This window comes from Scyliorhinus canicula, chromosome 8 (genome assembly GCF_902713615.1).
Source record: "Scyliorhinus canicula chromosome 8, sScyCan1.1, whole genome shotgun sequence".
Taxonomy (NCBI): domain Eukaryota; kingdom Metazoa; phylum Chordata; class Chondrichthyes; order Carcharhiniformes; family Scyliorhinidae; genus Scyliorhinus; species Scyliorhinus canicula.
In genome coordinates, this window is record NC_052153.1 from 155131936 (window position 1) to 155159898 (window position 27963).

At 43.5% G+C, this 27963-nt stretch overlaps 1 protein-coding gene across 6 annotated transcripts in view; it reads right to left on the reverse strand.

Moving 5' to 3' along the window:
- poc5 (POC5 centriolar protein homolog (Chlamydomonas)) overlaps nucleotides 1–27963 on the reverse strand; it is a 128918-nt gene that overhangs the window by 42476 nt on the left and 58479 nt on the right. For all 6 annotated transcript variants that reach the window (XM_038805511.1, XM_038805513.1, XM_038805512.1 and 3 more), the window contains 3 exons: nucleotides 23014–23118; nucleotides 8130–8309; nucleotides 6690–6852 (listed from right to left, as the gene is read on the reverse strand). In XM_038805511.1, coding sequence (XP_038661439.1) covers nucleotides 6690–6852; nucleotides 8130–8309; nucleotides 23014–23118 — 448 coding nt within the window. The remainder of the gene's footprint in view (nucleotides 1–6689; nucleotides 6853–8129; nucleotides 8310–23013; nucleotides 23119–27963) is intronic.

Below are 27963 nucleotides of genomic sequence, written 5' to 3' on the forward strand. Positions count from 1 at the left end.
AAAGATGCGTATGGGTAAAGACAGGAAGTATTTTTTAATATAAAAACTTAGAATACCCAATTATTCTTGTCCAATTAAGGGGCAATTTACTGTGGCCATCCACTTAATCTGCACACCTTTGGGTTGTGGGGGCGAGACCCACACAGATACAGGAAGAATGTGCAATGTCCACACGGACAGTAACCCAGAGCCGGGATCGAACCCGGGTCCTCAGAGCCTGAGGCAGCAGTGCTAACCACTGCACCACCTTGCTGCCCAAAAGGTATTAACGATAGGGTGAAGGAGTATGGAAGGTGCCAACAGTGGGATAAAAGGTAAGATAGCAGAATGTATTAAGGAGGAGAACAAAGATTAGTGCACAGTGAAAACAAGATTTTAAGAACAAATGACGTGGTCCAGTTTGGGGAGGGGGGTTGCGTTTGGACTGATTCTCTATCCAGTGATTTTTGCTGGAAAACATGAATGCGAATTTCAAATGGGAATACGTTTGGACTTACTTACGGTGTTCATTATAGTTGAATTGCATGCTGGTATTTGTGTATTAGCCTCAGACATGAGGAACTGTCACTTATGATAATTTATAGTATGGCAATGAACACCAATAAAACCATATCCCTGGGCAAGTTAAATCGGTGGTAGCGCAGAGAATTGGGTGGGTTAGATAGGTGCTAGCAGTTTAGGAGAAGAATCTTTAACAGTTGTTTTACACTCTGCTGCACATGAACACACTGGTTCTATAACCATAAAACCCAATCTATAATTTAGGTCTGAGGAAAGACAGTGTTCTTGCAAATTGATACAAATGCCCTGCAGATAATTTCTAGCTGAATTCATCACTCAACAGTACAAAAAGCGATCTAAATTTACTAATCTAGCTTTAAAGGTTTATTTAAATTCATCATCTATTCTATTTAAATGTAAGTGATCAAAATTATGGTAGCTTTTTTCATGGAGCTGTAATATTTTAAGCAATTGGAATGTAGCATGCAACTTCTGTTTAGTCAGCGTTCCAACATCAGATGCTGAAGATTTAACATGAATCAGTTTGAAAATTGGTCAGTACGAATCTCAGATTCTTACTGGAGCCGTTATTCCTGCAATTCACTGAGAAACTATTTTTAAAGTCAATATTCTCCATTACCACCGATTTAGTGATCAAATTGGAACCAAAGATCAAAATTTTAAACCAATGGTAAATTTAGTGGCCCTTCTTCAGATACCACACCAATATTTTGATGGGGAACACACCAAGAACATACTTAGGACAAATCAAAAAATGTTTCGTCAAAAAAATGTGTTATCCATGAATTTTGACTTGTACAGGTGAGGAGGGGAAATGTTGGTTTTATAGATCTTTTCCCCAAGGGTCAACTGGTTCACAGACTCGCAGCAAAGGAAGATCCATACAGCACAGGCCATTTGCCGCGACTGCTGTTTCAACTCTTTGAAAGAACTATCCAATTAATTCCATGCCCCATTTTTTCATAGCCCTAACAAATTTTTATCCAGCCATCAATTCCCTTTTGAAAGTTGTGACTAAATCTACTTTATGAAATGAAAAATGAAAATCGCTTATTGTCACAAGTAGGCTTCAAATGACGTTACTGTGAAAAGCCCCTAGTCACCAGGTTCCGGCGCCTGTTGGGGAGGCTGAATCGAACCTGGGTTCTCAGCTCCGTGTGGCAGCAGTGCTACCACTGTGCCTCCCTTTTCATCACCTTTTCTAGCAGTACATTCCAAACTCAGTTGGCTGGACAGCTGGTGAGTGATGCAGAGCAAGGCCAACAGCTTAATCAATCCCCGTACCGGCTGAGGTTATTCATGAAGACTCACCTTCTCAACCTTGCCCCTCACCTGAGGCGTGGTTATCCTCAGGTAAAATTACCACAAGTCAGCTTTCCCCCTCAAAAGGGGAAAACAGCCTATAGTCATCTGGGACTATGGTAATTTTCCTTTTAGTATATTCCACATTATATCTTGCTGCTTAAAAACACTTCTTGTAAATTTTCCCCTCTGGTCTTTCGTCAATTATTTGAAATCTGTGCCCTCAGATTGAATGGCTTGTGTTGAAGAATGAACAAAATAAAAGTTAGAAATCAAGATTCATACCTAGTCTTATTAAACAAACCATAAAAACACAAATGTGTATCTGGTTCCGAATGTGATTGGGTGTTAGAAGAATAAGATCAGTTAGAGTAAATTGAATGCTGTATGAAAAATTATACTGAGCCGCTATACCTTTGGAAATGTAACAAGGAAAATAAATGTGGTAATCATCTGCAGGTATTCTGAATTTCAAATTTTCAGATGGGGAGGGAAAAAGATGGCAGGAAGCAAAATGGATTGAAAAGAATGAGCAGCTAAAAAGAGTATGGACTCAACTTTTGCTGAGGAGTGTAAGTGGATAGGGTGTCAGCCTATTTTAAGTATGGTCTATTGATGGGAATTAGCTCTAGAGTGGTGTCAACACTGCCATTACAGGCAAGGTTGAAAGTAGGAGTACAGTAAAGCTTGCAGAACTTTAACGTTATGTCCTACTTATGACATTAGGTCAATTGGAGTGGATGGTTGGGAAACTACAATTTCATTCTTCAACCAATTTTGAAGCTCCTAAACGATGCAATACTTTTTTTGTTCGAATTTTATCACTGAACACTATCCAGGTTATTTTCTTTAGAGGATGATTTTTATGACTTTGCAGGAAGGTCACCGGCTGGCATGCAGGAGAAATTGAGGCATGCACCATGGATGGTTTTGTGCCATCATAGCCCTAACCCCACCTAACCGTTGGACATCAAAGGAGCAATTTAGCATAGCCAATCCACCTATCTGCACATCTTTGGACGGTGGGAGGAAAGCCAGAGCACCCGGAGGAAACCCACGCAAACACAGGGCAAACGTACAAACTCCACAAAGTTACTCAAGGTCGGAATCGAACATGGGTCCATGGCGCTGACAGTGCTAACCACTGTGCCACCCTCCACTTCAGTATGTCTTTTTCTTAGTACCATAGATTCAATATTTTTCCACCAATTATTCATCTGAATCACAAAACAAAAAAAAAAGAACGCCCTGCTATCTTTGCCAATACCCTCAGTACTTCCTTGTTCCATCTCCCTCTATACCCATCCTATCCATGTGTTTGTCAAGATGCCTTTTGAATGCCGTTAATGAATCTGCTTCCACAACCTCCCCTGGCAACGCGCTCCAAGCACTCATCACCCTCGGCGTAAAAAAACCTGCCTCACGCATCTCCTTTAAACTTTGCTCCACGGACCTTGAACACCGCCTGGTGACTGACCCTCCACCATGGGAAAGAGTGCCTACCCATCCACTCTATCCATGCCCCTCATAACTGTGTAGACCTCTATCAGGTCACCCCATAACCTCAGTCTTTCTAATGAAAACAGCCCGAGTCTATTCAGCGTCTCCACATAGCTAACACCCTCCAGACCAGGCAACATCCTGGTAAACCTCCTCTGCATCCTCTCCAAGTCCTTCTGGTAGTGTGGCGACCATAATTGTCCGCAATATTCCAAGTGCGACCGTACCAAAGCTCTATACAACTGTAGCACAAGTTGTCAGTTTTTATACTCGATGCCCCGTCCGATGTAGGCAAGCATTCCTTATGCTTTCTAGACTATCTTGTCCACGTGTTGCCACCTTCAAAGATCTGTGGACATACATGCCCAGATCTCTTTGAGTTTCGATATTCCCAAGAGTTTTGCCATTTACGGCATATTTCCCCTCCATGTTAGACCTGCCAAAATGCATTACCTCACATTTGTCCGGATTCAACTCCATTTGTCATTTCTCTGCCCATGTCTCCAACCTATGCCCTGCTGCATCCTCTGACAATCCTCAACACTATCTGCCAGTCCCTTGTGACTTCACCTTTGTACCAGTCTGCCACAAGCACCTTGTCAACGGCTTTATTGAAGTCCATGTAAACAACATTCACCGCCCTCCCCATATCAATCATTTTATGTCACCTCCTCAAAAAACTCAATCAAGTTAGAGAGGCACGACCTCCCTTTCACAAAAGCATGCTGACCATCAATTATGAGTCCATTTGTTCCCAAATGGGTATAAACCCTGTCCGAGAATTCTCTCCAATAATTTACCTACTACCAACGTGAGGCTCACCGGCCTATAGTTGTATAGGCCCACAAATTGTAAAACATGTATCTAGTGATAGCAGCAGAGTCCGAGTGCTGATTAATATGGAATGTAAAAAGCATGTCATGGCATGGTAGCGCAGTGGCTAGCATTGTTGCTTCACAGTGGCAGGGCCCCAGGTTCAATTCCCAGCTTGGTTCACTGTCTGTGCGGAGTCTGCATCTTCTCCCTGTGTCTTTGTGGGTGTTCCGGTTTCCCCCGACTAGTCCCGAAAGACGTGCTTTTAGAGAATTTGGACATTCTGAATTCTTCCTCCATATACCCGAACAGGCGACAGGGGGCTTTTCACAGTAACCATTGCAGTGTTATTGTAAGCCTACTTGTGACAATAAAGATTATTATTAATTCAATTCAATAATCCACTGACTTTTTCAGAGACAAAACTGGTTGCAAGTTTGAAGAAGTCACAGATGATCACTTTCAAAAATAAACAAAGTTAATCAATTTTAAAGGGGCAGTAGGGATAGATTTGGGGGTTCACATGCACAAATTTAAATGGTGATTAAATAGAGACATGGAGCGCAAAAGCAAGGAAGTTATGCTGGACTTAAATCACTGGTTAGGCCTTACTGGAGAACATAGAACAGTACAGCACAGTACAGGCCCTTCAGCCCACGATGTTGTGCCAACCATTTATCCTAATCTAAGTTCAATCTAACCTACACCCCTTCAAGCCTGTCCAAGAGTCACTTAACTGTCCCTAATGACTCCGACTCCACTACCTCTGCTTGCAGTACATTACACGCACCCACCACTCTGTGTAAAGAACCTACCTCTCACATCTAACGTGTCTAATTCTGGGCACTACACTTTGCTGAGGGTGGAAGTGCTGTAGAACAGGGTTGTAACATTAACCAGGAAGATCTTTTAAACATAGACCTTTGGTTATTCTATGCATTACAGTGCTCAAATATTTAGAGTCCCAGTGACCAGAAATAGGCACGGCAGTCAAAGCAAAGTCTGCAGCATTATGCAGTATGAACATGACTTTTTCATACTGTTTTTGTTATTTATTTCACAATTTATTGGTTTTGTTGATTTTGGCACTGCAATTGTTCGGCAGCTCACTTCAAAGCAATTCATTGTATTTGAAGTGTTCGGAAATATTTAAGACAGACAAGTACTATAAAAATACTTTTTACAATAGAGATGATTATCTATGGATGCCACCTTGAAGAAAAGTAGTCCTGCTTTCAGGTTAAGGCAATTCGGGCTAACTATGATTCCTGAAAACATGAACAGGTGTATCTTGTTAAAAACAAAAGCTATGAACAGCTACATTCATCTGATTACTAATTTCCATTTAGGCAGGCCTGCTGCTCAATATCCTGGAAATATAAACCAAGATGAATGACCAAGATTAATACAGTTCTAGCTACAAATGTGCAGGTCTCACTATCCAATTAAATAGGTGTGGGCCAACTTAAATGTATGTTGTTTGAAGGTTTCAGTCTATGTACCTCAAAAGTGTGATATGTATTTGATGGGTTGATTAGTTTTTACACTTTTTCTCTGTACATATCGGGGTTATTTCTAATATCGATGAAGTCTCAGCAGCGCAAGTAGGTGAGGTTGAATCTTCCAAGGAATGGCAATCACTGTTGGATTGCTACTTGGCACCTTTTTCTTTTTAAAGCACCAAGATGGAGCTTTGAATCTTTGGCCCGGACTTCTGAAACGGGTCTTTTCAGAAATGTGGAGCATACCTGTCCTTGGAGTCCTTCCGCATAGCATAGGATCCCTTGGAGGAGCCGGCAAGCCGAGGGTGTGGAAGGCAGAGGGCCAAGGGGGTGGTTAATTGTATAGTTACCTAGTTAGACAAGGTTTCTTTCCTGTCCAATATTCCCTGGGTAACGATCCAGGCAACATCTATATCAAGAAGGGGAGACTTTTTGGGGAAGGTCCCAGGGAGTAGCAGAATCACACCCGAGTTCTTGGGACATTTCAGAGGAATCCTTGCATTGGGATTTTCGAGGGATCCCCAAGTGCATCCTCCACCTCACCCCGACCCCCACCTTGATCCTCCGACACAACCTCACAACAATGTCACCCTCTCAGCCGGCCACCTGTGTCTCACTCATTCATTGACACTATAAAGATACTTAAATGTCCCAGAGCTTTTCAGTGGGTTAATGACCATCAGAGGCTGGGCTGGCCATGATATTGAATACAAATTGAAACAAAGAACTCATATTGGCCAGTGGACAAGACAGGAGCAGCAGGGACTGAAATGAGTGAACTAGACTGGTAACTTGAAAGAAAAAAAACTCTTGGAACAAGGAAACAATAAAGTCTTTGCTGCAGAACTGTAAATAGACCACAGGAAAAATTGTGGTGGTAAACCACTAAAATTCAACGAGGGAAAAGGAAAAGGCTTTGACTTTTTGGAGTTTTAGAATAATAATTATAGATAATTGTATGAACAGTTTCACTTTATTTATATCCAAAATATCCATCAACGAATAAACTTTCCACAATTTCCATTACCAAGCTTTCCTATGAGTACTGACCGTGTTCCACTCTTCTGCTTCCGTTCTGAAACATACTCATTGCCTCTAGGTTGAGAGCACATACACCACGCATGAATGCTTTTTTCATAGAATCAGTATACTTGTCCTTTTCGGCTAACAACCATCTTATTTCTGCTCTTGCTCCTTCCAGTTCTTCCTTTGACTAAAATTTTAAATGAAAATTGATATGAGAAAACAAGACTGCAATTTTCAACAATGCATGATATTTATTTCTTAAATATTTCAGATTACTTAATACAAATGTAATATCTTTCTTCGAAAACGGTCTTTTGCTTCTCCCCCCGTCCCCGGAGGGATCTGTACCATTTGGACAGTCTTCCCCTGAATTGATCTGGGACCAGTGTTCTAGCGGAAAGGATAAATAGGGTGGTCACAGGACTTTAAACTAGCGGGGGTGGAGGAGAAGGGAAGGATAAAACTACAGGAAGTATAATGGTTAATGGGAAACAAGTCGGCAGGTTAGCACATGGGGAGGTGGGTACATGGAAAATTATGAAAAAAGTTAAAGGGAAGAACAACTCAGTAGATGTTACCAATGGAGGTGGGAGGATTCAAAAAAGGTGGTAGGATTCAAAAAAGGTATAAAATATAGCATAAGAGCACTTTAATGGAATGCTTGGAGCATTCGAAACAAGGTAAATGAGTTGACGGCAAAGATAGATAGATTTTTGAACAGTAAAGGAATTCAGGGTTATAGTAAGCAGGCGTGTAAGTGGAGCGGAGTCCACAAAAAGATCAGCCATGATCTTATTGAACGGCGGAGCAGGCTAGAGCGGCCAGATGGCCTACTTCTTAACCTAGTTCTTATGTTCTAACACTCACAAGGAACGAAGGCAATTTTCGTGTCTCGGAAACAAGCACATTTAATAAATATTTGCATTTCCATCGGCTGTCCCGCAATGAATATTCCAGAGTGTTGTAAAGTAGAGATTTAACAAATATTTGTATTGTGGTTCTCAAACACATTAACCACACCTTTTTCCTTTTCTAGTGTCAAGACAAAATTGGGGGGTGGAGTCATGGGTGGAAAGGATTGTTCCAGTACCATTACCAATATTCAGGGAAGTGTTTCGCAGAAATCTTTCATTGTTTTGCGGTTGGCTCGCAGTATGAGTTTTGGTTCCAAAACAGAGCGGGGAGAGGAATTTATATGAGGGTTTTCTGAAGATTCCCCAGAATCTGGTGGAACAGCTGCAGAGAACGCTTTAAAAATGCAAAAGAACCCATGTAGATATATATCCCATCACCATGCCAAGATATTTTGCATTAGGCATATATGTGCATTACTGAGTCTTTACTTGATCAATTGCTCATGTACACAAGATTTACAGTCACTTCATTGCAGTGTGAACGTAAGCCTACTTGTGACACAAATAAAGATTATTGAAACCTTTCTTCAAAATATTCACTGCTACTTACCGCATCAAGTTTTCTCTCATAATCGCTGGATAACTGGATACAGACCTCCTCAGCACGAGCTTGGCATGCTTTTTCTACTCTCTCTCTCCATTCTGTTTGCATTTCTGATTTCCAAGCTGCACACACTTTCTTCATCAGACAGAATCTATAATGTCGGTCAGCCACGTTATTTGCATAAGCCTTGAACAGATGAGTCAGAGTTACATAAATTGTGTTACTAGACAGTAAAACATGGTGCCAGTAAAATTCAAGCCATAAAATTGTGCCAAGTATTCCCTATTCACCCTCGATAACATCTCATGAGCGCATTGAACATGGAATGTCAATTCAGATTAGTTAGAGGAAGAGCATAGATGAAAGCTGAACTGTCTCACAATTTTATTATTACAATTAACACACATCACACACATACACATCTGAAGGTTAAGAGGCTTCTGATTCAGGATCCTTTCAAGTAATTGCCAAGACCCTGAGAAACAGGACAGGCAGTTAACATTTCATAGTCTCAAAGACAACAGGACAGGCAGATTCTAGCCATTAAGCCTGAAGGCCAGTTTAATAGCAATCAAGTTTCTGTGTCTTTGATCCAAGGCACTGCAGAAAACTTTTGTAACAGCAGTTTTAAAATATCTTGTTGGATCAGGAAAAGGTGGCTCAAATTGTGTGGCAAACATAAAAACTTGGGAACTTGACAAGCAGGCTGTTTCAGCTTGGGTCTTCTGCTTAATTGGCATATTCTGATTATGGATCCACGGACCAAAAACAACAAAATAAATGTGAACAAAGGAAATAAACAGGAGTTTTACAATCACGTAACTTCCAACCTGCATAATTTATATAACATGCATGAAGTTACTGTAAAAAGCCCCAGTCGCCACACTTCGACGCCTGTTCGGATACACAGGGAAAATTCAGAATATCCAATTCATCTAACAAGCAAGTCTTTCAGGACTTGTGGGAGGAAACCGGAACACCCGGAGGAAACCCACGCAGACACGGAGAACGTTAAGGCTCCGCACAGACAGGGACCCAAGCAGGAATCGAACCCAGGACCCTAGTGCTGTGAAGCAATGGTGCTAACCACTGTGCATGAACTCTCCCTCACAATAAATCAGCCTTTCCCCCTTTTCTTTTTTTGTATGCAACAATACATGTCATGTATCTGATTATTAAACTGTGTAAATGCTGCTAATCCTTTTGGATGCAACATTTCCTCAGACATAAATTGATTTGCATTGTATAAATAGGGAGATTTTTTAAAAAACATAGGAGATAACCAGCTTAAACTAAATTACTTCATTCTAAAGGCGGCATAATTAACCAGCAATTATTTACAAATCAATGCTGGAATATCATATCCAACCAGCTAGGGTAAACTAATCTGACAGTATTGATGAGCTGAAGGTGAGCAGGTACTTGCTGTAAGGAGAACTCTCGTTTAAACAATATGTGAGATTTAGATTACCAAAAAAATGGAAATGTTGAAAAAACAGTCAGCATTTGTGGAGAAAAGGCAGGTTAATATTCCAGATATAACCCATGAGCGCAAACATGGACTTTAGCAAAATTAGGAAGGAAAGGGGAAAGAAAAGGAAAATATGCCACAAAGGTTTTCAAAATTTCACTTGAGTGAGGCATGAATGATCTGCTTAAAATGAAAGGCAGGATATTATCAGGTAATCAACCAGCACAGCGGTTAGCACTGCTGCTCCGTGTCAGGGACCCAAGTTCAATTCCGGCCTTGGGTGGCTATTTGTGTGGAGTTTGTACATTCTCCCCATGTCTGCGTAGGTTTCCTCCAGGTGCTCTGGTTTCCTCCTGCAGTCCATAGATTTGCAGGTTAGGTGGATTGTTAAAAGCAAATTACTGTGGATGCTGGAATCTGAAACGAAAGGGACAATGCTGGAAAATCTCAGCAGGTCTGGCAGCATCTGTAGGGAGAGAAAAGAGCTAACGTTTCGAGTCCGATGACTCTAAATTGCCCAGTGTCCAAGGATGTGTAGGTGGGGTTTTGGGGCAGGGCAGGGTTCCAGTCAGATGTTCTTTTGAGGGTTGGTGCAGGCTTGATATACTGAATGGCTTCCATCCGCACTGTACAAATTCTATGGCTCTATCATTTCAGTGATGGAAAAATTAAAATGTTCGAACATCTAATATGGCAAGGATCTATTCAAGGAGGAAGTAAATATATTAAAGCACATTGGAACAGGAAACTAAAATCTGCAGATGCAGGTCTAACTTAAACCATGTATAATCGCCAGGGAAAGAGTACTCAGAATGTTATTAGAATTAAAAACAGACAAGTCCCTAGATGCTCTGGAATTCATCCAGAGTCTGAAAAGAAGTGGCTGCTAAGATAGTAAATGCAATTACAGGTTTGAGCATCCCTCATCCGAAATTCCAAAAAACGAAAAATTTCAAACTCCGCACTTGTCGTCTCCCCCCCCCCCCCCGTACACCGACGTGGCATTATGAGTGGGAAGTTCCACAAAGCTCTGGGAAAGTTCCCAGGCAATTCAGATATGGGATGCTCAACCTGTATTTTAATTTTCAAAAATTCCCTAGAAAATCCTATGTATTTTGGAAAGGTTCCATCTGGCCAAAGTGAAATGGGAAATTAGTAAAAACTACAAATGTGACTCATCTAGTCACGGAAGGAGACAGAAAGCTTTACAGACCAGTTAGCTTCACATCTGGCACAGAGAAATTGCTGAAATCTATTCAGGAAGTTATACGAGGTCACAATACAAATTCAACATGGTTTTAAAGCTCAACTAACATGTTGGATGTGGCTGAAAAAGAGACTTGCTGTTGAAGTTTTTCATTTTGCACTCATCAGGGCAGTTTGCAAGAAAACCAATCGCACAGAGAACAACATTCTATCCTGCATGAGAAGAGTGCGCTGATTGGTTGACAAGTGGAACCTGGTAGAGGCATTGCCATGGGGGAAATGCACCCAACAGTTAATTGCCAGGTTGACTGATTGGTCAAACTGCCATGGGGAATGGTCCGAGAAATAGCCGTTTCCCCCAAGATTTGTTTAATTGAAAAAACACAATGCATGGGCATGCTTCTACTGTGTACAAAGGACAGGGCCGTGCGTGAATATACATAGCTTCTAGCATGCATACATAGGTGAGCCACACTGCGAGACCAACTGAATCTTGATTTTTGGTGTAATTCTGTTGATATGATCCACCAGTCGTTGGGACGTACAGCCTACATAGCTGGCATCACACTGGCCATGAAATTCATATACCACATTACTCTTATGTGAGAGGTAGAATGTCTTTTTGGTTGACAGTAGTATCCGGATGATGGAGAAAACAACCTGCAGAGTTAACAGCATGAAATGACTAGCTTCGCCTGCTGCTCAAAGTTTTGAGACACCTTACTCTTCCAGGGTAACCCAAGGTAGTCTGGGCGCTTTTCATGACTGAACGTGAAAAACGTAGGCTAACTTAAGATTTATCAGTCAGGCTCACAATGTGGCTCACTTTGTTAGAAGCTACATATATATATACACACACAGCTGTCTTTTGTGACAGACAGGGCATGTCCATCCATTGTGCCTTTTTAAACGAAAGAAAAGGTTGGGGCTGGACATTCCTGGTTCATTCCTCCTGATAATGCCATGACCAGAGCTGGCCTGCCTGCTTTGAATTTGAACAAGCTTGGCAGTAAACTCTTACCTGGTGCATTCTCAACTCTACCAGTTTGGGTTCACTTGCCAAGCATTCAGCACACTTCTCCTGCAGTATAAATTGATTTTCCCTTTACTGTTGGTATTTTTACAAAGAATCCTGATGAGTGCAGAGCAGAACGCTTTGACACCGTGTCATTTTTGCAACAATTGTCAGGTCTGTACCACAGAATGACAATTTATTGGAGTTCTTTGCAGAAGTAACAAGCAATGTGGATAAAGGGGAACCTGTGGTTGCACTGTGTCCACAAGATATTTGATAAGGTGCCATTTCAAAGGTTACTTTGCTAAATAAGAGCACATGGTGTAGGGGCAATATATTCGCCAAGATTGGTTAACTAACAGGAAACCTGAGCAGGCATAAATGGGCAATTTTCCATTTGGCAGAATGTAATGGGTGGAGTGCCGCAGGGATCAGCACTGGAGCCTCAGCTATTTAAAATTTATATCAATGATTTAAGAAAGGACTGAAGGCATGGTTTCTAAATTTGATGACACAACAATAGGTAGGAAAGTAAACTGTGAAGAGGAAATAAGGAGTCCGTATAGGCATAGGGACACAGATTGGTTAAGTGAGTTGGAAACAAATTGGCACATGGAGCATAATGTGCAAAAATGTGAACGTGCCCACTTTGGCAAGAATAGAAAAGATAGCTTACTGTTTAAATAGAAAGATTGTCCAGAGGGAACTGGATATCCCGGTAGGCTGATCAATAAAAGTTAGTCTGCCAGTACAGCAAGTGATTAGGAATGCTGTCATTTGTTCATGGGAAATGGAGTATAAACGTATGGATGTTTAGCTACAGTTGTACATGGCGCCAGTGAGTCCACATCTGGGGTATTGTGTATAGTTTTGGTCTTTTATATTGGAAGCAATTTAGAGAAGGTTCCTTGGATTGATACCTAGGACGAGGGTTTATCTTATGAGGAAAGGTTGAACAGGCTGGGGCTGTATCCATATCAGTCTACAAGAATGAAAGGGGATCTTATGGAACATAAGGTAAAAAGGTAGATACTGAAGGACGTTTCCCATTGTGGGAGAGACTAGAACTAGGGGACAGTTTAAAATTAAGGGGTCTCCCATTTAAGACGGAGATGACAGAAATTCTCTCTCGTCAGGTCATGAATCTTGGAAATCTCTTTCCCGGACAGTGATAGAGTCAGAGTCACTGAATATTTTAAAGGCATAGGTGGATAGATTTTTGACCAAGGGAGTCAAAGATTTTTGGATTTGGATTTGTTTATTGTCACGTGTATTAAGGGCCAGTGAAAAGTACTTTTCTGTGAGCAGCTCAAACAGATCACTTTGTACATGAAAATAAAGGAAAATACATAACTGGGCAACACAAGGTACACAACATAAATACGTAAGACACCAGCATTGGGTGAAGCATACAGGAGTGTAGTATTAATCAGGTTAGTCCATAAGAGGGTAGTTTAGGAGTAGGCAGAATGTGAAGTTAGGCCACAATTAGATCAGCCATGATTTTAATCAATGGCACAGGAGGCTCAAGGTGCAGAATGGCCTATTACTGCTTTTCATTCATGTTTGATTTATATCTATGCTGGGGGATAGGCAGACTGGTGGGGACATAATACGATAGGAGGCATTGGCATTAAAAGGAAATCTGACCTCCAGGTGAATGAGATTTGCATTGTTGGGGCCGTCATTGTATTATAATGAATTAAGAACAGCCCACTTTAGGGATGAAGTAAATCTAACATTTCCTTTGCATAGGTGCCCAAAGTATACATACATTGTTTCATATGGCAAACAAAATGCATTTTAAACATCCAATTTAAATGGCTGACTGAGCTTTACACATTAACCTTCACAATGTAGGTGAAACGTAATAAGCGATTCAAGCAATGTATTGCGTATGAGCCCAGGCAATTCATTATTTTAGACACTCACGTAGGCAGATCTGAAAAGCATCTCACTTGAAAAAAAAAAAGATATTCTATTAATTCTATTGGTTCTTGACCTACTGTACATTTCTAGCATTTACTCAAAGTCATCACAAAATACAAATATATAAAAATCACTAAATATTCTGAAATCCAAGAATGTTGGGTGCTCTGGCAAGTGTGCAAGCAGTCATGGGTTGAATTCTGGATTGGGGTTGTTGATTTAAGTTTTTCAATCCAAATAAGATACAGAACAATTTTACTAATGTGGACTACTGCCTGTTCTTCCTTCTCTCTGTTTAGAACATACAGATTAAATGCATATTTTAAATTATTTTAGAGATGCTGTGGTGATAAATAGAATACCCAATTTGTGTTATTAGAGACAAATTTCATGATTCCTTTAAAGGAATTCTGCAGAGAACTCTTTAGTAGCAGTTTTAAGGTTTGAAATGAAAGTTCAATTGATACCTCAAAGCTTATCCAATTTTCATACCAAATATCTATACGTATAAAATGATCATTGTGTCCTTCACACAAAACCCAAAAGGCATTTCTAACAATGTCTTTTACAAGGACAAAGCCAAGAAAGCTTCCATTAGCAAATTAAATTAAGCACAGACGTCATCTCAGAACAGAATGCAGTAACTGTACAAACAGATCTCTTATCTGAAATTCCCACCTAGTGGAGCAATTCCTTTGCCAACTTTCGCGTATTGCACCTGACCCTGCACCCATAGTGAGCTGTTGTTTTTTGTCCATCCAATCTCTCTAACTGCATTGATATTAGTCTCAGTGACATAATTTCTGTTATGTGACAGTAAATAAACTGTCGATTTAAGTTAGAATTTTGTTACCAAATAAAGCCAATATATAATTAAAACCACAATTCAGACAGTGATAATATGGACGTTAGGATAGTACAGCTCCCTTCCCAATTGGATTAAAATTTTAATCGCGTTTTTAAAATTACTTCATCGCAGCCCAAAACACCAAAAAGGCAGACTGTTAAAGATTTGCCTGAGTTATCAGAATTTGAATTTATATGGTTATCAGCCAGAACAACAGAAACAGAAGCAGACATGTTGGCTATCCCACTTCAGGAGTATCAGGTAATGGTCAGAACAATGGTAGCACCTAAGCAGTATTTGAAATATAGTCTAGAACAGGGTTTCTCCATCTTTTTCCCCCAGGGTCCCACTTTTACCAGCTGCCCAACCTCCGCGACCCATGACGGTCGATCTTCACGACCCACACCGGCCAACCTTCACGCTTAACTGTAATGCAACAGGTGCACCTGCTAGGTCCTCACGATGTCACTCCAATCAGGAAGGGGGGGGGGGGGGGGGGGGGGGGGGGGGGGAGAGGGGACACAATGTGCATATCAGGTGCAGAGTTCAGCTGGTTCTTTTGTGCTGTCTTCATCTTGGAGGGTGGAAAATCCAACCTCAGACATGTAGGTCCTAGTGAAGGGCAATAGCAACTAAATGTTTGTTTTACTCAGCACTGGATACTCCTCGCAGGCGCTACGCCAGAATGCAGACAGCCTCATGGGCTTATGGCGTGTTTTAATGTGCTGTCACAGGTGAGGCACAGACATTCCATCTCTTCATTTGGAGCCAGCTGTAATTTTTTTTTTTTAAATAAAAAATTTTATTAGGGTGTTTGCAAGTTTTTATAATAATAACAATACTATGGACATGGTACAATAAACATTCTCTCTCTCTCTCTCTCCCTCCCTTCCCCCCCCCCCCCCCCCCCCCATCCCAATCTTCACACACCTCAACCATGAAACAACAATCCACCCCCCATCCCTTTGGAATTCTGCTTCTGTTGACATTTTAAATGTTCCCAGAGAAAGTAGACGAATGGCTACTACCTCCGGGTGAACCCCAACATTGACCCTCTTCAGGCAAATTTTAGACTAAGATACCCAGCCATGTCACTAACCCAGGTCTCTACTCTCGGGGGCTTCGAGTCCCTCCACATTAATAAGATCCGTCTCCGGGCTACCAGGGAGGCAAAAACCAAGACGTCGGCCTCTTTGGCCCTCCTGAACTCCCGGATCTTCCGACACTCCAAAGTTCGCCACCTCCGGACTCGGCACCACCGTGTTTTAAGTACCATGAACATTGACTTAGCGAACCCCGCCAGAATCCTCTAAGCTTCGGGCATGCCCAAAACACGTGGACATGGTTTGCTGGGATTCCCATGCACCTCGCACACCTGTCCTCTATCCAGAAAAACTTGCTCATCCGAGCCACAGTCATGTGCGCCCGGTGGACTACCTTAAATTGTATCAGGATAAGCCTGGCACATGATGAGGATGTATTAACCCTGCTTAGGGCATCCGCCCACAGAACCGCCTCCATCTCTCCTCCTAACTCATCCTCCCACTTGCCCTTGAGCTCCTCAACCGGGCTTTCCTTCGCCTCCCAAAGCTCCTAGTAAATATCTGATACCCTTCCCCTCTCCCACCAGGTACTGGAGACAACTCTGCCCTGTATCCGTTGTGGCGGCAGCAGTGGGAAGGCCGGAACCTGCTTTCTCAAGAAGTCACGCACCTGCAAATACCTATACCCGTTCCCTGCTGCCAATTCAAATTTATCCTCCAAGGTTTTCCAGCTGGGGAAGCTCCCGTCTATAAATAGATCCTCCATCCTTCTAACTCGTGCCCTTGCCATCTCCGGAACCCATCATCTAACCTACCCAGTACAAACCGATGATTATTATAAATCGGGGTCCAAACCGATGCTCCCTCCACTTCCCCCAGATTCTCAGAGCCACCACCATCACCGGACTTGTGGAGTATAGGGCCGGCGGGAACGGAAGAGGTGTCATTATCAGTGCTCCCAAACTTGTGTCTTTGCATGACACTGCCTCCATCTGCTCCCATACCGACCCCTCCCCCACTACCCACTTCCTAATCATGGCTATGTTAGCCGCCCAGTAGTAATTGCAGAAGTTCGGCAGCACCAACCCACCTTTCCCCCCCAACTGCGCTCTAGCAACACTTTCTTCATTCGCGTGGTTTTACCCGCCCACACAAAGCCCAAAATCACCCGCTTGAAAAGGTCCTTGGGATGAAGATGGTGAGGCACTGAAAGACAAACAGAAATCTGGGAGGAGCGTCATTTGCACAGTCTGTACCCTCCCCGCCAGTGATAGCGAGAGCATGTCCCATCTCTTAAAGTTCTCTTTCATTTGTTCTACCAGCTGGGATCGGTTTAACTTGTGCAGTGCCTCCCATTCCCGAGCCACCTGGATTCCCAGATACCGAAAGCGCTTTCCTACCATTCTAAGCTCTCAGTCACTTCTCCTGCCCTCTGCCTGAATCACAAACATCTCGCTTTTCACCATGTTCAATTTATACCCCAAAAAATTGCCAAATCCCCCAACCCCTCCAACGGGTCTGAAATATACAAGAGCAGGTCATTTGCGTACAGCACCCCCCCCCCCCCCCCCCCCCCCCCCGAATCAGCCCTTTCCAGTTCCTCGAGGCTCTCAACGCAGTAACTAATGGTTCTCTGTTGGCCAGAGCAAGCAGTAACGGGGAGAGGGGGCATCCTTGCATCGCCCCTCGGTGTAATTTAAAATACCCCAACTTCAGCCGATCATTCGCACACTCGCTACTGGTGCCTGATAGAGCAACCCGGTCAATGAAGCCCTCACCAAACCCAAACCTTCCCAGTGCCTCCCACAGGTAATCCCACTCCACCCGATCAAAAGCCTTCTCCGCATCCATCGCTACCACCACCTCCTTTCCTTCTGAGGGCATCATAATAACATTTAAAAGCCTTCGAACATTGGCCTCGAGTTGCCTGCCCTTTACAAATCCCATTGATCTTCCCCTATCATCCCCGGGACACAATCCTTTACCCTTGTGGCCAGTATCTTAGCCAGCAGTTTGACGTCCGCATTCAGTAGAGAAATTGGCCTGTATGACCCGTATTGCTCTGGATCCTTCTCCCGTTTCAGGATCAATGAAATCGAGGCCTGCAACATTATTGGGGGTAGGACTCCCTTCTCTCTTGCTTCATTAAATGTCCTCACCAGCAGTGGGCTCAATATAGATAGATAGATAGATAGAGAAATACAGCACAGAACAGGCCCTTCGGCCCACGATGTTGTGCCAAACTTTTGTCCCAGGTTAACCATAGATTATCATAGAATTTTGGACGCCAAGGGCAATTTATCATGGGCAATCTACCCAACCTGCACATCTTTGGACTGTGGGAGGAAACCGGAGAAAACCCACGCACACACGGGGAGGATGTGCAGACTCCACACAGACAGTGACCCAAGCCGGAATTGAACCTGGGAGCCTGGAGCTGTGAAGCAATTGTGCTAACCACAATGCTACCGTGCTGCCTCTGAAAACATCTTACAGAATTCCACCAGGTAGCCGTCAGGCCCTGGGGCCTTGCCGGACTGCATGCCCTCCAGCCCCTTGATTATTTCCCCACTCTCAATCGGGGCTCCCAGCACTTCCACCAGGTCCTCATCTACCCTCGGGAACCTCAACTGATCCAAAAACTGCTTCATCCCCTCCACCCCAGCCGGGGGTTCTGACTCATAATTTACAGTAGAAGTCCTTAAACACCTCATTCACTCACACTGGTTCCAGGACAGTATTCCCATCTCTACTCTTTACCCTCCCTATCTCCCTGGGCACTTCAATTTTTCTGAGCTGGTGTGCTAACATTCTGCTTGCCTTTCCGCCGTACTCATAAATCGCCCCCCTTGCCTTCCTCAACTGTTCGACCGCTTTCCCTGTAGTCAACAGCCCAAACTCTGCCTGTAACCTCCGCTGCTCCCTCAGTAGCTCTGCATCCGGGGCCTCCAAGTATCTCCTGTCCACCTGGAGTATCTCCTCCACTAACCTATCCCTCTCAGCCTGTTCCACCTTTTCTCTGTGGGCCCGTATTGAGATTAATTCCCCTCTGACCACTGCATTCAAATCTTCCCAAACCGTCGCTGCAGAGACCTCCCCCATATAATTTGGTTCCGGATAGTTCTGGATTGACTTGTTCACCTGCCCACAGATCGTTTCGTCCGCTAGCAACCCCACATCCAGTCTCCACAGCGGGTGTTGCCCTCTCTCCGCTCTAACCCGTAGATCCACCTACTGTGGGGCATGATCCAACACTGTGATTGCCGAGTACTCAGTATCCATCACCCACCTATTAACACCCTGATCAAAACAAAAAAGTCAGTGAGAGAGTATACCTTGTGGACATGGAGAAAAAAAGAAAACTCCTTCGCCCTTGGCCGTGCAAACCTCCATGTGTCTATTCTCCCCCCCCCCCATCTGTTCCATAAACACCTTCAATTCCTTTGCCGCAGCCAGCCTCCTTCCTGTCCTGGATTTTGACCAGTCTAATTCCGGATCAATGACTGTGTTAAAATCACCTCCCATAATCAGGTTATGTGACTCCAAGTCTGGGATTTTACCTAACACCCGCCACATAAATTCCACATCGTCCCAATGCGCAGCATATATGCTCACGAGTACCACCCGCACCCCCTCCAGCTTCCCACTCACCATTACGTACCTACCCCCCTTGTCTGACACAACTTTCCCTGCCTCGAATGCCACTCGTTTATTCATCAAGATCGCAACCCCCTGGCGAGTCCAGCCCCGAGTGGAATACTTGGCCAACCCACCACTTTCTCAATCTTGTCTGGTCTATAACCTTTAGGTGTGTATCTTGTAACATTGCCACGTCCGCCTTCAGCCCCCTCAAATGCGCGAACACGCGAGCCATCTTGTCCGGCCCATTTAACCCTCTGACGTTCCATGTAATCAGCCTGGTCGGGGGCTGAACCCCCCCAGTCAAGCTCCAGCTTAACACCTGCAGCCCCCCCACTGTGCTTCCGTGAGTCAGCTGACTTGATAGCGCCTGCCCATGGCACCAAGCAGTTTTGTCTCCACTGTTTTCTCCCCTCTCCCCCCACTTGGACAAACATACTCAAAGCATCACATTCCCCAGTAAACAAACATCAGAAAAAACAGTGAAAACACAGCCCCAGAAACCGCACCTCCCAACCAGCTCCCTGCAAGACAAAGTTAACTTTAGCCATCTAAACAGCCCCTTATCACATATAACACTGCTTATACAACCCAGCACAACAAATCGCCACCACACTACTCTCCAAGGCTTCAGTGTCTTTTAGTTCACCTCCAGTCTTTTTTCTTTAATAAAAGTCCACACATCGTCTGATGTTTCAAAGTAGAAGTTCCGTCCCTCATGTGTGATCCATAGACCGGCTGGGTACAACATCCCAAACTTTACGCCCTTCTTAAAGAGGACCGATTTTGCCCGATTAAACCCAGCTCGCCTCTTGGCCAAATCCACACCCAGGTCCTGATAATGCGCAGCTCACAATTCTCCCACTTGCTGCTCCGTTCTTTCTTCGCCCATCGCAGAACGTGTTCCTTGTCCAGGAATTGGTGTAAATGTACCACCATCACCTCGGCGACCCGTTTACTCGGGGTGTCTTCGCGAAGACTCGGTGTGCTCTATCCACTTCCTGGGGCCGAGGGAACGCCTCAGCCCCCGTCAACTTCTCCACCATGTCCGTCACATAAGCCCTCGCATCTGATCACTCACTGCCTGCGGGGAGGCCAACAATTCTAAGATTCTGCCTCCTGGACCCGTTTTCCAGGTCCTCCAGCTTCTCCTGCATTCTTTTCTGGCGATCATTCATCACCTCCACCTTTGTCTCCAGCACTGTGCTTGGACACCTTTTTCACCACCTCCTGGATCGCTCTTGCATGGGTCTCTTGATTCTGCACCACGATCAATCGAAGCCTTGATCGGGTCCAGCGTGTCCTTCTTCAGCTTGGCGAAGCAATCTTCAAAAAACTTCACCAGCTGCTCCGTCGACCACTGTGCCGTCTCCCCACGGCCCTTGCTCTCCGCCATGTTTTCCCGCGTTGCCAGCTCTGCTCGCGTCTTCCTTGTAGGACTTTGTCTTCTCACACGGCCACTTCTAGTCCAATTCTCCATACACTGGAGGGGGATTTCTCCTCACTGTCTCATTTTACCGATTTATCCCATAACATCCAGAAAAAAAACGGGGGAAAAAGGTCCAAAAACGTCACAGGCAGGAACTATCAAATGTGCGACCTGCTCCTCCATGGCCGCCACCGGAAGTCCTGAGTCAGCTGTAAATTAATAATCAATTCTGGGGTTTCAAACTCAAAAAGGGTTTTTCACTCACCTCTTTCAAAATCTGAAACGTCTCTGGAAAGTAGAGACAAAAACTGATCAGCGCAGCCATATGCAACTGATTAAGGCTCGCCAGTTCCCTTACTAACACCGTTTTCTACAATATGTCGGAGCAATAGGGGAACATGTAGTAGTTTTGACTTTGTACTCAGTTGGCAAACTTTCAATGGCCGTGTACCCTCCAGAGCTGTTCTCTTCAGCAGATTCAGTTGAGATATCCTGGCCTGTTTGTGTCTCTGGTCCTCTCTTACTTATTACAAAATGGCCCATCTTCAGCTCTTCACAGTCCTGATGCCTTGTTTGCAACTAGAAAATGGAGAAATCTCACCTCCGTGATTTTGCACCAAATGCATGGATGTACAGGGCACGCGAATTCAGTGTACATGCTGGGCGCATGATCTGCTCTTATGTTGCCACTTGTGGCTGGAAGACTGCATTATTTGCCTTTAATGGCCTGCATTCTCAAAAAAAGCCGGTCACGGCCGGCATTCTTAAAAGCCGATCGCAGTCATTGGATGCTTGTCCCGCGATTGGAAATGCCGCAACTGATTGCTCCGCTACCCTTCCAACACAGATGAGCAGGTTAGGTGGATTGGACTTGATATAAATTGCCTGTGTCCAGGGATGTGCAAGTTAGGTGGGATTATGGGGACAGGACGGGGGAGTTGGTCTAGGTAGGGTGCTCTTTCAGAGGATCAATGCAGACCTGATGGGCCGAATGTCCTCCTCCTCCACTGTCGGGATTCTTTGACACACAGCGGCCCACAGTCTGAGAAACCCTGGTCTAGAACAGTGGTTCCCACCCTGTGATCTGCGGACCACTGGTGGTCTGTGGAAAAATATATAGTACAATAATTGTGTCATAATCGATGCTACATTATTATTCACAATCTATTTTGCTTCACAAACCTCCTTGTGTAATATAATCAGCAATGTATTTGTATGTATTGTAAACTGGAAATAGCTGTGCTTTTAACTTGTTGATATACAAGTTTGACGCACGTCAGCCTTAGGCAATGCAAAAAATGTTTTAAAAGGCTTGCAAACATTGGGGTCTGCAAAAGCTTCTGATGATGATCTATGGTCTGCACAAAGGAAAAAGTTGGGAACCATTGGTCTACTCTAGAAGAGTGAAGCCATCAAGATGGCCATTACGTCAAGTCTGCAGGTGTGTGTGTGTGTGTGTGTGTGTGTGTGTGTGTGTGTGTGTGTGTGTCTGGGTTCATATTTTAAAATGATGTCCCCAACCGTGCCATTTTCTACCCTCCTGAAGGCTTTAACTTCTTGCTCTTTTATACATGTACTCTTACAACAGGAGCAATATCAGAAGTGGGGCTGCTGACTAATTTTTCCCTTCCTAATCCAATAAACTGAGCCCAGCAGTAAACTGTTGCCATGGCTCAGAATACACTGGGAATTAACTGCTTTCTTGGGGAGCTAAAGTGGTATTTTATTTTTAAACTTTGAAATTGCTGACAGGAAGCATTTTTTGTAGAATTCCTTAAAAAAACGAAATTCTTCTACATCAATAGTGATGTATTTTCTGCGTCATTACATAACGATTTTATTGAATGGAGACTTGGGAAACTCTACGCAAACTGAACAGCAACTTTTAAACTGAAGGGTGCAATCATGGAGTACTTCATAACATCCAAGATTATGAGGCAATTAAACATAAAAGATTAATTTAAATGCCTACAGTGAATCCAAATATTGGATGATATTTTGATTATAAACTTCAATATTCTGAAATATTCCCATCCTTCCACATGCAACATAATCTGATACCATACAGCACACATATTTATTGTTATTACAACAGTATATTCACTCACATGGATTGTGAGCCAGATTTAACCAAGTGGGACAGAGGAAAGTTTAGTTAACCAAGCCTTTACTCTTTTTATATAAATCACACAGGATTGTGTTATTAAGTATTCTGCAGTGCATACAATCTTCAACTAAATCAAAGGTGAACCATATTTCACTCATAACAGCAACCTTTAAAATTATATTTTTGCAGATATTTCTGACATACTTCCATTTTTGCTTCTGAATGTTGAAGTCGCCACTGTGTAAATCTGCGCATCAATTCTATCTTCTCTTTCAGATTCTGAATGCCATGAATCAAATTGGTGATGACCTTTGTGGATAAAAATAAAAATAAATGCAACAATTAAAGGATAACATTTTATTGATACTACTTCTGGAAGAATAATTAAACTAGTTTCAAACAAAAATACCAGCGTGAAAAATCACCAAAGGTATATTAGAAGAGTTTTCTAAATAGATTACGCATTTACAAGATGCATTGGGGCCCACAGTCAGACTTTCGTCATTGGTTAAATATTGGGCAATAATTAGCATATGATTAACCTTCCTCATTTAATTGGGACAGCACAGAGGTAGCACTGCTGCCTCACAGCGCCAGGGACCCAGGTTCAATTCCAGCCTTTGGTGACAAGTGTGTGGAATGTGCACTATCTCCCAGTGTCTGCGTGGATTTCCTCTGGATGCAACGGTATCCTCCCATAGTCCAAAGATGTACAGGTTAGGTGGATTGGCCATGCTAAATTGCCCCTAGTGTCCAAAGATATGGGTTACGGGGATAACATTGGCGTGAGCCTCTACAAATGAGGTATGTAATCTTTCTCCATTTAAACAGTATACGACTTTTCTGTTCTTTCAGCCAAAGGACAGATTCACATTCATGGGATGTGGGCCTCAGTGGCTGGGTCAGCGCTTAATATCCATCCCCGAGGGCATTTAAGAGTCAACCCATTGCTGTGGATCTGGAGTCACGTTACCAGGCAAGGATGACTGATTTCCTTCCCTAAATGGACTTTAGTAAACCACGCACTGTTTCCAGCTAACCAATTATTTATCCATGCTAATGTAACCCCCACACTATATGTTGCTTTGTGTAGTAAGCTTTGATGAGGCACCTTATTAAATGTCTTTGGAAATCCAAGTACTCCACATCTACTGGTTCCCCTTTATCCACTAGAATGTTACTTAATCAAAAAAACTCGGGTTAAACACGATTTCTCGTTCACAAAGACATGCTGACTCTGCCTGATCACATTTGATTTTCTAAGTATCCTGCTATAACTTCCTTCAAAATAGATTCTACCACTTTTCCTAGGGTTGGCTTCTAGGTACCTGCTCTCACCTCCCTCCTTTCTGGAATAAAATATGCTACATTAGCTCTTCACCAATCCACTGAGATACTTCTACAATCAAAGGAATTTTTGGAAGATTCAAACCAATGAATACCACTTCTTTCACAATTCCAAGATGCAGACATCCAGTCCTGGGGACTAGTCAGCCATTAGGTCTAATAGCTTTCCTGCACCTTTTCCTGATGAAATTAATTCACCCCTCCAGAATCTTTCTTGATTTTCAATTATCTTTGGGAAGTTTTCTAACTCTTCTACAGTGAAGACAAGCCCAAAATATTTGTTCAATGCTTCCATCATTTCTTTATTTTCCACGGCTAGGCAGCACAGTGGCTAGCACTTCTGCCTCAACAGCACCAGGGACCCGGGTTCAATTCAGACTTGAGTAACTGCGGAGTTTGCATATTCTCCCAGTGTCTGCCTGGGTTGCCTCCCACAGACCAAAGATGTGCAAGTTAGGTGGATAGGCCTTACTAAATTGCTCCGAGTGTCCAACGGTTATGTGGGGTCATGGGCCCAGGTATGGTGCTCTTTTAGAGGGTCGGTGTAGACTCAATGGGCCAAATGGTTTTCTTCAGCAGTGGAGGGATTCTACGATTATGCATTAATGATACAGATTTTGTTGTGCAAGGAAACAATTTATGTATTGTAAACTATGAAGAGGACAGTGTAGAACTTCAAAAGGGCAGACAATTTGGTGGAGTGTGCAGATAGGTGGCACGTGAAGTTCACTGCAGAAAAGTGGGAGGTGATGTATTTAGGGAGAACATGGAGAGACAATGTAAAACGAGTAAAATTCTTAAGGTGTGCAGGAGCTGAGTGACCTCTGTATCTGTGCCTTGATCATTTAAGGTGGTGAGTTCAGTTAAGAAGGCAGAGTATTCTGGGCTTTATTAATAGGAACATAGAGTACAAGAGCAAGGAGATTATGTTGAACATATGCAGGACTGGTCAGATTTAAATAAAGCCAAGAGAGATAACACACAGCAATGACTAATCTGAAGACTTCAGCAATTAAAGTTTGAAGATGGGGCACCAGATGAAGTGATAAAAAAAGTGCTAGAAAAAAAGTCAGGTTAGGCAGCATATGAGTAAGAGAGAGAACCAGAGTTAATGTTTCAGGTCTGCAACCTTTCAACTGAATTGGGAAAAGTTGGACTTGCAAGGGGTGGGTGGGACATGGACAAAAGGAAGGTCTGTGTTAGTGTGCAAGACAGGAAAGATTATTTTTTCATTCAACATTTTCAATTTTATACTTAATAGAACACAAATACCCCAAAACTATACCCCTGACATCCCCCAAACAAAAATGGCCAAATGTAAAAGTCCTCCCCCAACTCCCTCCTCTTCCCCAGCAACCAACGGTGACCAGCTCTTTAAAGTACAGAATAAATGGCTACCATCTCCAGCCGAACCCCACAATTGCCCCCCCCCCCTCTTAAGAAGTACTTAGACTGGAGGTATAAAAACTCCACAAGATCCCCCAGCCATACTGAGGCACTCAGCAGAGAAGCTGACCTTCATACCATCTCGAAGTACCCACCTTCGAGCAGTCAGTGAAGTGAAGGCCAGAACATTAGCTCCTGCCCCTGGCTGCAGCTCCAGCTGGTCTGACACCCAAATATGGTCCCCATGGGACAGGGCTTCAGTTCAATTTAAGGATTGCCAACATGTGCTAAAGGAGACAACCCAGAACTTCAAGCTCAGGACACGACCAGAACATGTCCACATGGTTAGCCAGACACCTCCCACAACGCTCACACTTATTGCCTACTCCCACAAACAACCTACTAACCCGTGACCTAATCAAATGGGTCCTGTGCACTATTAGCCCTATATTATACCCAGTCTTGCATACAAAGACGTAACCGTCACCCTCCACACCATCCTCTAATTCCACCCCCAGCTCCTCCCACTTTCCTGCAACTCTCTCCACCAAAATCCTTCCATAAATCCCCAATGTACCCCCCCCCCCCCCCCCAATCCCAGCAAGTGACAAAACCCTCTCCAACGAGGATGGCAGCACCACCGGGAATGTCAGTAATATATCTTTTTTGCAAAATTGAAAATCTGTAGATACCTAAATGTATCCAGCTGCAATGCCAAATTTCCATGACAGCTTCTCCAAGCTCGCAAATCGCCCCTCCAAAAACAAAAAGCTCATCCCTTCCACCCGCTTCTCCTCCCAACCCCTAAATCCAATCTTGCCAGCTCAAACATATGGTTTGCATAAAACGGCACCAGCTTTGATTCCGCTCCAAATTTAAAGTGCTGCCAAAACTGTCTCCCTATTTTCAATGTGGAGACCACGACCGGTTTGGCTGAGTCTTTCCCTGAAGAAAATGGAAGCGAGGCCATCACTAATTGACTAGACTAACCAGACTCCATCCGCATCCATACAGCCTTAGGATCTCCACACCACTCAAGTACCTTCTCCACATTCACCTCCCAGTAATAATATTAAGCTCTGTAATGCCAAGCCCCCTGACTACTGGTCCCTCTGAAGGACCATCTTCCGAATCCTAGCTACTTTACCCACCCAAATAAAGCATAAAATCTATCTCTCAAATCTCCCAAAGAAAGATTTTGGCAGAAAAACCAGCAAACACTGAAACAAAAACAGAAATGTGGTAAAACAGCGACTGAATTCTGCCCACCAAAGACAAAGGAAGACTATCTCACCTCTGCAAGTGCTCGACCTTAGCCCTCGAGGCCTTTGTGCATGTCCTCCACCCTCCAATGCGACCAACTGGTCACTATTGTCACAGGGTCTTCTCCCCCCACCTTTCAACACGTCACCATGCTCCTGCACCATCTCAGAAATCTTTTCCAATGCCTCCTTTATCTGAACCAATGCGTCCTCCATCGACCTTTGAGGGTCTCCATCATCTCTCTTCTTGCATTTCAAATTCAACAGCCTTTACCCTCCGTCAGCTTATCCACCGTAATAGATGTGGCCCCACCCGACGAGTTTACCTCCGCCATCTTCGATCCCATTGGACTCCGCACCTTGCTCAGCTCTTCAGGAGTTGCCTATCACAAACCCCTTTCTTCCCAATATTCCTTCTTGCGTTTTTTGACAAAGTCTTACAATTACTGCCGGGAACTGAGTGAAAAGGGCCAAGAACCAAGGACTCTAGCTGGAGCCATCTTGCATGCAACCTCCTTCTACATGTTGCCACCAGAAGTCCACAGGACAGATTAACTGAGAGAAGAGTTAATTTTCCAGGGCCAAAGGGAACAGTGATGGGGCAAGAAAAGAAACATGGGGCAACAGCAGGTGTGCTGCTGATTGAAAGAAAACACAAAACAAGCAAGAAAACAAAATGAAGTCCACATTATGATCGGAAATTGCTGAACTCAATATTGAGTCCAGAATGCTGTAAAGTGCCATAGTGTATTGTCACTGGACTAGTAATCCAGTGCCCCAGGCTAATATTCCAAGGTCCTGGGTTCGAATCCCACCATGGTAGATGGAGAAATTTGAATCAATAAAATAATAAATCTGGAATTAAAAGTCTAATGATGACCATGAAACCATCGGCAATTGTCGTAAAAACCCATCTGGTTCACTAATGTCCTTCAGGGAAGAAAATCTGCCACCCTTACTGGATTGGATTTGTTTATTGTCACGTGTACAGTGAGAAGTATTTTTCTGCTAGCAGCTCAACAGATCATTAAGTACATGAAAAGAAAAGGAAATAAAAGAAAATATATAATAGCGTAACACAATGTACATACGTAAGACACTAGCATTGGGTGAAGCATACTGAAGTGTAGTATTGATCAGGTGAGTCCATAAGAGGGTC